Source organism: Rhipicephalus microplus, chromosome X, assembly GCF_043290135.1.
Source record: "Rhipicephalus microplus isolate Deutch F79 chromosome X, USDA_Rmic, whole genome shotgun sequence".
NCBI classification, from domain to species: Eukaryota; Metazoa; Arthropoda; class Arachnida; order Ixodida; family Ixodidae; genus Rhipicephalus; species Rhipicephalus microplus.
This window is the reverse complement of record NC_134710.1, coordinates 312,102,012-312,114,675: the sequence shown is the minus strand read 5'-3', so window position 1 is coordinate 312,114,675 and position 12,664 is coordinate 312,102,012. Positions and strand designations below refer to the sequence as shown.

At 44.2% G+C, this 12,664-nt stretch overlaps 1 protein-coding gene across 1 annotated transcript in view; it reads right to left on the bottom strand.

The window, feature by feature from the left end:
• Positions 1-216: 216 nt before the first annotated feature.
• Positions 217-12,664, bottom strand: part of LOC119187894 (UPAR/Ly6 domain-containing protein crok) — a 79,679-nt gene continuing 67,231 nt past the window's right edge. The window contains exons 2-3 of the mRNA XM_075879506.1: positions 1,694-1,855; positions 217-837 (exon numbers count right to left, since the gene is read on the bottom strand). Of these exons, the coding sequence (XP_075735621.1) occupies positions 626-837; positions 1,694-1,855 (374 nt within the window). The 3' untranslated portion in view covers positions 217-625. The remainder of the gene's footprint in view (positions 838-1,693; positions 1,856-12,664) is intronic.

Genomic DNA, 12,664 nt, shown 5'->3' with positions numbered 1-12,664 from the left:
AATGACAGCACCAATACAAGAATTAAACCCGAACAAACCACCGAGAGACACCCAAAAGTGAAACAGCGGCGCTCAAGGTGCCAAGCCACGTTATGTGTATACAGTCTTCCGCAGCTATACATGAGCGCCTTGCCCGTTCGCTGGCAGAAGGGTCGACGCCCTGGAGCTTCGTGGCGTTTTACCTCCCTGAAATGCACAACCTCCAGCATCACGACAAATTTACACCCGGCAACAGAAACACACTACAGACCACCGGCCTCATATGACCACGCGTGGACCAGCCAAGTCGAAAGGGCCTCCGCGAAGCCACCTGACACATATTCGGCGTAGTATTTCGCGTCCAGAGGCAGGTCACACAGTCCGTGTGGCGTTGCACGCCTTCGAGACCGCGGAGTAGTCCTCCTGTAGATGCCGCCGCATGCTGCCCGGGCCAAGTCACACCGTGGGGCATGCAGCCGACCTGTCGATCACCACACCACGCCGTGACGCACCAGGCCACGATGACATGCCATGGCAACGTCGTGCCACGTGTTGCTTTGGCACGCCATGAAGCGGTGGTCGCTGTTCGCGGCGATGCGCGCGCCCTCCCGCAACGGGGGACGTCGTGGTGCGAGGCCGTCGTGCTCTACTTGAAAAGGCGCAGCAGAAGCAACGGCGGTGCCACCATAAGCAACGAGGACACGGCCGTAGGCCGGCGGGCGCCGTTGCAGCCGTCCTTGTCGCAGCTGCAGTACTTCATGAGCACGCTGAAGGTGCCGGCTCGGCGCATGCACTCCGTGCCTTCCTTGTCGCTTTTGAGCCATCCGCAGTCACGCACAGTGCGAAAGTCGCTGTACACTGCGAGACAAGAAGCAAGGCGTCACCACATGGGAAGCGCTCAAAACGTGGAAGAAAGTTAAAATGAGCGAAACAGAAATGAATAAAAAAATTGAGTATAGTACTTAGCACAAATATATTAAAGGCTTCAAGGATAGAAAGCAACAGAATACAACCGGAACTGATCGTTGCGGTTGTTAGTACGTTCTACCATTTCTACCGCTATTTCACGAGCGAATAAGGAAAATTATATTTCTCCAAAAACCCGTTAGGCTAACCTTGAGGGCAAGGTCTTTGTCCGTTTCATATTCTTTAGTAATTCAACCCCGTTCATCTAGGTAGTGCATCGTTTCACTTTGCAAGATCATACCTACCAGCCTCGGCGGAAACACTTCTAAGTGAGTTAATAAACTTTCGGGGCATAAAAGACATAATCATAAATGTTACGCAGAGGACAGGAAAGTAAACCGCAAGGTAGACAGCCGATTTGCTACAATGCACTGGGAAATTGGTAAGTAGAAACACAAAGGAAAGTATGACAATAATGAGAAGGATTACTGATATATAGAAGCACGCACACATGCACGAAGGTAGAATAGTCTGGCTTGTAAATTGAGGCGGATTGTTCATAGAAACCTAAGACGCGCCTTAGTCGCGTTCTGATGGGAACTTCGAACGGCGACAGAACAAAAGTGTTTTTGAAGCGGACCAGTCCCAGTTTTCTGCTTTAACAGGATGACACGCCGCAGAAATAGCATGTCAGAAAGTTGATTGTCTGCGTAGCATTTATAAGCATCTCTCGTCACGTGTACACGCAGAAAAAGTAGCATAAACTCCCAATGGCACTTTCACGAAGTACAGTCGTACTGTTCCCCACCTTTCTGCACAATCTTTCGGCACACTTGCGCCCGGGTACCCGGAGGAAGGTGTTCCTTGACGCGCATGTCACAGTTCACGAGATCCGAGGTGATGTTGTTGAACGGGTCGGCGCAGTTGGGGTCGTAGGCCGAGTTGCAGCGCCAGCAATAGATGGCCCAGCCTGGACGTACAGGGTAAGAGAGAACTCGATTGAGTGTCGGGAAACGATACCTGTTATATCGCTTCTCTGCAGCAGGCAAATGCCAAATGACCAGTGCAGCCCCTTTATTTTAGTGAAGATATTCCAGTAACTATTGCTTTTTTAAGCCATTAAAAGTGAGTTAGGGAACACCAGTAGAACTAACAAAGCTCACAATAAGCATGTCATATGACAAGATTGATTTCAATAGTCCATTTTGCGTCAAGATCACGAACACACATACAAAGCAAACACGTGGACGTTTGCTTGGCGACTCAAATATTACCTGTTGAATTCTGCATGTCGGTGACATTTCCGAAAAACGCACTTGAAACTAGCGGCAGGGCTAGTGTGATATGACGCATGACTTCTTGATGAATTAAAACAAAACTTCGTTTCTTTTGTGAACTCACAGATGTGGTGTGAACCGCTTGTAGACCTTTCGAAAGGCAATGAACACATGTTGAATCTCCTCTCCCGCCATTCTCTTAGCCAATAAGTAGAGCTATGCGCACAGAGGTGTGCAATGGAAATGAAAATTCATCATAATGGTCCCAGAGTCGGTGAAATTTTCTTGTACAGTTTATCACAGTATACAATCTGTTACTGAGCAACATTAGAAGAATCACTGGTGCTTAGAAGCTTCAGTGGCGTAGCCAAGGAAGGAGGGAGGCTTCAACCCCCCCACTCAAATTTTTCATCCAACACCCCCCGCCCCGCAACTTACTCAATTAATTTTTTTGTCGCTTCGCGCTGACATGGTTTAGAAACCAAGCGTCGCTACTATCACAATATCATTGCTGAGTGCTTTTAGAATGAATAATGTCTGCATACGAAAAAACGTGTCACTGTGTTTCTGAAGCCTTAGCATTCTGTGAGATTTTTGGCAGGAATCTCGGCCGCGAGTGTTTTAAGTTGGCTCGGTGACGGGATTAATGCTCAAGCGGTGGTCATACTTGTACCTGCCGAAACATATCGTGCCGGAGTTGATCCTTAGGATAATTTTCAATGGGCAGAAGTTCGTTTTGATGGAAATAGCCGGACACAGTTGCAAGGTGTCATAGGCCACGTTCAAGCATTTTACAGTGTGACTCTTCGTACGTCTGCTAAGATGCACTCAAGCCGGAGAATAACATTTCTATTGAACCTTCGCATGTTCTGCTAACATCTAAACACACACGCGCACGCGCATGACAGAATATTCGGTTTATACATCTAACTCGGCTTGTATGCGAGTGTACAATATATTTACACATATTTTCATTATGCCCTAGCGTCTAAGGCACTCCGAAGTGTTTTCTAGTGACGAAGGTGCAACACAGGCAAACGTGCAGGATAAACACAGCCTTAGAAAAGCCTACTGAAATATTCATCATGTACCTTAGGCACATGAATAAAAAGATGGTGGTCATAACCCTAAAGCAGCATAATGAGAAATGCAGTGTGGGCCGCTGTATACGTAGCAAGAACGAGCTTTATTGTTCAGCACTGTAGCAAACAGCGCTAGAATGAGGAGCATAAAGCTGAAAAAATATATGACAAATTATATATATATTGGTTTGTTTCATCTCTTCGTTTTTTTTATATGGACATGACTAGAAGGGCACACTGAACCATTTCTACAACTAGAGACATGACTCACGCCAAAAATGCACAGAATGGAGAAACATGGGTGGGCGTGTTATTGTGTAAAATTACGAGCAATGTAAATTGTAACTCTAATTTTTTAAAAGAAATGAAAGAAACTCTGTGCAAGCAATCTCTCACGCCGTAAAACAGATATAGCGGAATATTGTTGATTATCATTTTCAATTGCAACAAAGACTATCCTGCGCGTTACATGTCACATTATATGCCCCATATGTTACCCAAAATTTGCGAAAATTTCCACAGGCAAATTTGGGTTGTTGCATTGTCGTTCACACCTTTCGTATCCGCTAACCACTTCTGCAAGTGAAAGGTGCCACTGAAAAGCAAGGAGTAGGCGACGGGAGAGAAAGGAACCACTCTTTCATGCTGCCAAATTGAGTTTCAGCAATATGTCTCATACAGTTGAACTTGTTTCCTTACAGCTGGACGGAAAGTAGCGCATATGATTTTACCAAAGCCATCTTTTTTACTACCCGCCAGGGTGGTCCAGTGGTTATGGTGCTCTATTGCTGACCCGCTGGTAGTGGGATCGAATCCCTGTCGCACTTTTGACGTAGGCAAAAATACTTGAGGCCCATGCGCTTTGATTTAGGTGCATAGTAATGAACCAAGGTGGTAAAATTTCAGGAGCACCCCACTACGGTGTCTCTCGCAGTCATATTGTGATCTTAGAATTTTAAACCCCATCAATCGATCATTAACGACTATGTTTTTACTTTTGTTCAGAACATCTTAATCGAAGGATCACTTCAGTTAACTTTCATCTACGATTGAGCTTGCGCTTATGGTTTATATAACTGAGAGTTTCGGCTGAAGCCATCTACGTTCCCAATAAATAACAGAGAAAATGTCTTCCGGGTGGACATTTATTTCATAGTGGATGTTCAGAAGCGATACCATACAATCAGTCATTTGTTGCTGTAGCTCCCAGGTACAATTTAAGGCGTCCCAGCGATGAAAACAAAAGCGTCCTGCAGAAGAGAAGAAATAATCTTCAAGGTGTGTCGATGCCTTTTAAAGCACTCAATGAAGTGGTCTATTAAATAGTCCAGAAAAGGCTAAAATATTGAAAGCCTAAAGTGCTCTTCCACACCCGCCACTGGCACGTTACTTCGATGAACCTGCCTGCCTGTGACAAGTGGCATTCTCATTTTCGCCAGTTATCAAGGGCGCACTGGGATCAGCGTCGCTTTTCGGGAAATAACGTTCAAGCGTTATACCGTACGGTGTTTCAGCATGACCATCGAGTCTCATGAAAGTGCGCCGATCGACCCAGGACACGAGCTACCAAGCAATTCGTGTAGGCAGCGCATTTCAAGGGGGCGGTTTCGCATCGCTGGGAAGCAGGGAGCTCAGCAATGTTCGGGCAGTTACCCTGAATGCGAGAAACGAGAACTTTAGCGACGATACGTGCCGGCTGGTAAAGTTCCGCTTAAACACTAGTGCTAGTTTCTCACCTGGCGTGAAGATTCACAGCTATACATTTCCTCCGCTTCCCTTCAGGTGCCGGTAAGGTCGCCCTCGCCCAGTATCTTACTCTGCGCGCGAGACGTCTCACGTTTGTGATTGCGCTCATACAGAAGGCTGGTAGTTTCTGTGGCGTTATAATAAAATACCACAAACGTGAATGAACGTAAAGGAGGTGATGACAGTAAAGAAATTTCATTGACTCGCATCGGAATGCCCGAAATAGACAACCAACAGGCATGGACGGTGCACACTAGAGCGTAAGTAAACTCGGGCTGCATGCGCTGGCAGTTCTCGCCGGAGTTCACGCGTTCTGAGAAATGGATTATGATGTACTCGCTCTGGCCAACTCCGGAGTTTATTCCTTCATCACTGGTGAACCGATCACTGAAGATTTTGTGTGGTTCTAGGCTGCTCCTGTTCACCTTGGTGTAAGTGCTGGAAACCTAAATACACGTATGCTGCACGCGGAAATAATATGTACAGTTCTGAATCTGTTCAGGTAAAAGAAAAAATCGGTGGCACGCTTGCAAACAACGGAAGACACCTTGCTGCAACGCTATCGTTTGAGGGAGCCGAGTGAAGAAAGCTACGAAAAAAAACCAGAACATACCGCGTTTTTCGCGTATTTAGGCGTTTGAGCGCATATACGCAGTGACCAAGCTAAGTTTACGTGAGTAGTAATAGTCCGATCACACGTGCACTTTTGATTAAGACGTCTAGAGAGATGGGACTAGTGGTCCACACATATCACTTTTACCGTTGCCAAGGCATCAAAATCATCAGGTTTTCTGCGCTGTATCCTATACAGTCTTCCCTCTGAGGTATGTATACTGGCTTATTTTGCTCTAATCCATCCTCAACATAAGCTCGCATCCTTCATTTGGTCACCATATCAACAATACCTCATAGATAAGTTAGAATGTACGCGGAACAGAGCTAGTCGATTCATAGGTCGTAATCACAGCCACCCGTCAAGCGTAACACAGATTAAACATATAGTCTTGCGCTCGAGCCACTGAAAATTCGCCGCGACTTTTCACCTTTATTATTCCTTAAACTCAACCACACCAGCATGGTGCCATCTGTTCCCCTTAATCTCGCACATCGAACTTCGAACAGACTACATAAAAGCTTCAGCTAATCACGCATGTACGGCAAATAATAACGCTTTTTATCAGTCGGCTCTTCCACGAAGTATTCGTAAGTGGAATGACGTGTCAAAGGATCTTGCGTCAGAGCAAGACCACACAAAGTTTAGTCTTACTCTAAAAAGTACTTATGCACCGAAAACTGCTACATCGCATCTTAATAATCATCTGTGCCTATGGGACTGTTGCTGATGTTTTTTTTATCCTCCTTTCTCCTGATTGTTTTGCATTCTGTAAATTTATTTACAGCGAACTCTTTTGTCAGTGTTCTTTTTTTTTTGGACGATTTCTAGTTTGTAGTTACTGTCAAAAAATTTTTTGTATTTCCCCTTCACCCCTTCACATATTCTAAGTTGCTTTCCTAGTATCTATAAGTCGTACATCTTCATAAAATGAAATCCATTCTCTATAATAATGATTATTTGCATATATATATATATATATATATATATATATATATATATATATATATATATATATATATATATATATATATATATATATATATATATATATATATATATATATATATATATATATATATATATATATAAATATATATATATATATATATATATATATATTTATTTATTTATTTATTTATTTATTTATTTATATATATATATAAACCTATTATCTGCACTGCCCCGCGGCGGTGGTCTAGTGGCTACGGTACCCGGCTGCTGACCCGTAGGTCGCACGATCAAATACCGGCTGCGGCGGCTGCATTTCCGATGGAGGCGGAAACGTTGTAGGTCCGTGTGCTCAGATTTGGGTGCACGTTAAAGAACCCCAGGTGGTCTAAATTTCCGGAGCCCTCCACTACGGTGTCTCTCATAATCATATGGTGGTTTTGGGACGTTAAACCCCACATATCAATGAAATCTATTATCTGCACCACCACCCTTACACAATGCCCCTTGACGACTCTGTAGGGTACTGTAAATAAATGAGAATAAATAAATGAATATTTCTCATCAATTATTACCTTGCCCTCGCAGATTGAACGATAAAACCTATACGATTGGAGTACTTCATTGCTTTCAATAGTCACAGTTCAACTGAAAGTCTGCGCTGAATATAACGTGTGGAAAACGGCGTTGGCAGCGTGCAGCATATCTTACAAAAAATTTCCTTATCGCGTATAGCAAGCATGCTTGGATGCACGCAGTAAAGCTGAAAAAAATGTTGACTAAAAGCTACCACTGCATGAGGGTGGCTTCGCATATACAGATTAACATAAAAAATAGTTTCCGTATGCATGAAGTCACAGACATCGACAGTATGGAATTCACTTAGCAAAGTGAGTAAAACCAAAATGTAATTATGAATGTACAAATACAGGCGGCGTTTACCTCTGATCCCTTGTTGTAAGCAGAACTGCCCTTGACCTGTTAAACGATTTTCGACCCGATGAGGACTACGCCATCTACGCTTAGCAAAGATTAACGAATAACGATGTGTTTTTCGATCGGCTGGGTAATCACAATATTGAGTTTTCGAAGATTAGTCCATTCAATGGTGCGGGGAGAGGCCGTTGCTCCAAACAGTCGCTTTACTTGTCGTTTAGTGTTTTGAGAGTACTTCTGACAGTACTGCCCCGCCGCCGTGGTCTAGTGGGTAAGGTACTCGGCTGCTAACACGCAGGTCGCGGGATCAAATCCTGGCTGATGCAGCCGCATTTTTGATGGATGTGAAAATTCTGTAGACCCGTGTGCTCATTTTTGGGTGCACGTTAAAGAACCCCACGTGATGTATATTTCTGGAGCCCACCACTAGGGCGTCTATTATAATCATATGGTGGTTTTGGACGTTAAACCCCCCATATCAATCAATCATTGTTACAGTACTTTTACTTACTCTCTTCACAACCATACGCGTGAGGAGAGGGGGAATTTCAAGACTTGATATGCATGCGCACCATCTGTTTAAACTACCGCCGATATTGACGTCACAGAGAAAAGGGGATGCCCCCCTGTCAGGTCAGTGTGACCCCCCCCCCCCCGAAAGGGTTTCATTATACAATGACAAATCTACCATCAAATCAAACTGCAAAAGTGTGACCGGCCCCTCTCTCATGTTTTCGTACGTTAATCATCGCACGCACTGATAAACTAAGAATGGTAATGAACACTACTTCTGCTTTAAAGTGAGCATAAAATAATAACATGAAATCATTGTATCTCACCGACTTTGAAGGAGAAACTTTCATTGTTTGCAAAAATTAATGTTGCTAGTCGGTATATCGCAACTCGGGCCATTCCCGTGACAGCAAAAAGATAAGAAGACCCAAACAAACACCCTGCGACGCAAAAATGGACTGAAAGCTTTCAAACTTGTTTCCCCGTAAGATCGCCTGCTTTGTTTCCCTGAAATAATTGGCTCATATCATTGGAGCCTGCTTCATTTAGATGAGTAAACTGAAGCTCAACAAGTCCACCATGGTGGAACAGTGGCTACGGTACTCTGCTTCTGACCCGTAGGTCGTGGGTTTGATTCCGGCCATAGCAGTCGTATTAAGTGAAAGCGGAATTGTTGAGCTTGCCTTCACCCCCCCCCCCCCTCCTCCGTGTGCTGTGCGATGCAGTGCAAGTTAAAGAACACCAGATCGTCAAAATTTCCGGAGCTCTCTACTACGGCGTCTCTCATAATCATATCGTGGTTTTAGGACGTAAACCAGAGATATTATTGATATTATTAATTAGAAATCAACAACAAAGAGAGTGAGTATTCGGAGTGGCCAACCAACGACTGTAAAGATTACTTCCGAATTACCTACACAATTTCAGTGCGTAACTCAAATGCTCGTGACCTGAAAAAAAAGGCAGTAAGCATTTCATCCTTTCTTAAATTAAATATGTCGATTACAAATAGCACCGCTGCATACGCAGGATAATATGTATTGCCAACAACAACACGCGCTAAGGTAAACTCTCTAAGACTTTACTATTTATTACTTCTTACATGAGCCATACACAATAGAAATTGAACTGGGACATGTACGGTCTTTTAAATTCTGCAGCAATGATGCACGGGTGGCTTCATTTACACAACGCCGATAGAAACTCATGCATCAGTTTTGCTTTAAAAAACCTAAATGTATACAGTCGCGCAAATGTGCAGCCCTCACGGATTCAAACGCGACACCAACTTTTTTTTTTAGCATAGTGACTGGTTTGCACAATTACTTGAGATAATCACGTCATATTACGACAAATATTTTCTCTAAAGGCAATGTTGTCTCTCATCTATGCGTTCGACTTGGAACAACGTCGATGTTACACGATTTTAAAAAGGAATGTAGATATCTGCGTTACTTAGCCCTCAATTTTTCTGTTGCAGTCTGTTGGTATTGAGCTAAAAATTTGTGTTGTGAGTAAACTCATACAAATCAGTCGGAACATGACCGTATATCGTGATAAGCAGGTATGAATGTGTTTGGAAACAGCCACTGTATCACGCTTCCATCTGACAGTTGTTCCCTTAATGCTATTGATGTGCAAAGTTTATCGACTCTGTCACAGTCGATGACAGAAAATGTCGCATCCAGTTACACCAGCGGCCAAGGCCAAACAACACTGCGCTCTCAAAAGCATATCATAACATGCACAACCCTAGTGGCTTTTGCCTAAGGAAACAACATCGCTTACAGTATAACAGAATGGAAAAAGAAAAAATAAATCACGCTGATTTACTGACATGCATTTGCATCTCTAGTGAATTACTTCATTACTTTTTGTGCTTAGAGCCTAGAAAAAAATGTGAGACAAAATACTGCCAAGAGGATGTTAGCGAAAACATGTAACGCCGTCTGCTTACCATGTAAAAATGTGTTCGGTTCATAATGATGAATACCGGTCTGTCCATTCTCGCGTTACTACACACTTGGTGCTCGCCTAAACATGCGCCGCATGTGATGCTAAATTAGGACATACTCTGCGTTCAAACGAAATTTTACAAAAGTAAAATTAAACTAATAAAAAACGCTGAAACCCGTAAGTCTCAATTCAAGAGAACGAGTGCGGCCATTTGATCCATCGCCTTAGTACGAGCTTAAACGTGCGTCGTTCCGCATGACTGAAGACTGTTCGCCGTCTTTCTTCGTCTGCTTTGAGGCCTGTAAACGTAAGAATGGGTAATGTGGACAGTCCGTGCAGTGCCACTTTCACTCACCAAGAAAAATAAAAAGAAATGAACGTTTTCCCGCAGTTCTAGTCACTATCCTTACTCCCCTTTCTTTCGCTTTATATTGGCTTCGTCTCCGCAACCCTCCGCCGCCACATCCGCGTTCTGACTCATCATCTGCTTGCTAACGGGATTTCGGGCTCCTCTTTATTGGCTTCTCTCGCGGCACTCTCGCATAAGGCCCGCTGGGTGCGTCTTCATGGTGCCCTACGCTCCGCCACTCTCGTTGTCCACGCACTCGGGCCCCGCCGCGGTGGTCTAGTGGCTAAGGTACTCGGCTGCTGACCCGCAGGGCGCGGGTTCGAATCCCGGCTGCGGCGGCTGCATTTCCGATGGAGGCGGAAATGTTGTAGGCCCGTGTGCTCAGATTTGGGTGCACGTTAAAGAACCCCAGGTGGTCTAAATTTCCGGAGCCCTCCACTACGGCGTCTCTCATAATCATATAGTGGTTTTGGGACGTTAAACCCCACATATCAATCAAATCCACGCACTCGGCTGCAGCCTCCTCCTCTTCTAACTCCTATACACTACACGTCGCGCCTCATAATAATGCGGGAGGCACTTTTTGCCAAACCAGAGTTAATTAGGAAGTGCGCAGGCAACCAACATGCCAAGAATGAGCTGCTCGCTATCCGCGAGAACGGCTGTGCACGAAAGATTCGCACCCACATCATCTCTAACTCCGCGTAACTCTCTCCACTCGACAATTCCCCCAACAGAGAAGGGTCTTATAAAAGCAATTGGCCTAGCCAGTATACGGTGGCGTGAGTCAGTCGTGTTGGTCGGTTCTTCGAGAATAGCCATTCAATGAAAAAGTAAATATATTTTTCCCTGGATGACTCCAGAGCTCCAATACCTAAGATGTTCTCATATCATCATCATCAACATCATCTTCATCATCATTATCAGCCTGACTACGTCCACTGCAGGACAAAGGCCTCTCCCATTTTCGGCCAGTTAACCCGGTCCTGTGCTTGCTGCTGCCAATTTAAACCCACAAACTTCTTAATCTCATCTGCCCACCTAACCTTCTGTCTCCCCCTAACCCGCTTGCCTTCTTGGGAATCTAGTTAGTTACCCTTAATGACAAACGGTTATCCTGTCTACGCGCTACATGCCCAGCCCATGTCCATTTCTTCTTCTTGATTTCAGCTATGATATCCTTGACCCCCGTTTGTTCCCTAATCCACTCTGCTCTCTTCTTGTCTCTTAAGGTTACACCTACCATTTTTCTTTCCATTGCTCGTTGCGTCATCCTCAATTTAAGCTGAACTTTCTTTGTAAGTCTCCAGATTTCTGCTCCGTAGCTAAGTACCGGCAAGATACAGCTGTTATATACCTTCCTCTTGAGGGATAGTGGCAATCTACCTGTCATAATTTGAGAGTGCTTGCCAAACGTCCTTCAGCCCATTCTTATTCTTATAGTTACTTCAATCTCGTGGTTCGGCTCCGCGGTTATTTCCTGCCCTAAGTAGACATAGTATTTTACAACTTGAAGTGCACTGTTACCTATCTCGAAGCGCTGCTCTTTTCTGAGGTTGTTGTACGTTACTTTCGTTTTCTGCAGATTAACTTTAAGACCTACCTTTCTGCTTTCCTGGTCTAACTCGGTAATCACGAGTTGCGATTCGCCCCCTGAGTTACTCAGATATGCAATGTCATCGGCAAAGCGCAGGTTACTAAGGTACTCTCCATCAACTCTTATCCCTAACTGTTCCCATTCTAGGCTTCTGAAAACCTCCTGTAAACACGCGGTAAATATCATTGGGGAGATTGTGTCCCTCTGCCTTACGCCCTTCTTGATTGGTATTCTGTTGCTTTCTTTATGAAGCACTATGGTAGCAGTTGATCCCCTGTAGATTTCTTCCAGGATGTTTATGTTTACTTCATCGACGCCCATGATTCCGCAGTGTCTGCATGACGGCTGATATTTCCACTGAATCAAACACCTTCTTGTAATTCATTAAGGCTATGTGTAGTGGTTGGTTATATTATGAGCATTTCTCTATTACCTGATTGATAGTATGAATGTGGTTGATTGTTGAGTAGCCTGTTTGAAATCCTGCTTGTTCATTTGGTTGATTGAATTCTAATGTTTTCTTTACTCTGTTAGCAGTTGCCTTTGTAAATAGCTTGTATACTACAGAGAGCAAGCTGATTGGCCTGTAATTCTTCAAGTCCTTGTCATCTCCTTTTTTATGTATTAAGATGATGTTAGCGTTCTTCCAAGACTCTGGCACTCTTCCCGTCTGGAGACATCTCGTAAACAGGAAGGCTAGTTTTTCTAACACAATCTGTCCTCCATCGTGCAACAGATCTGATGTTACCTGTTCCTCAC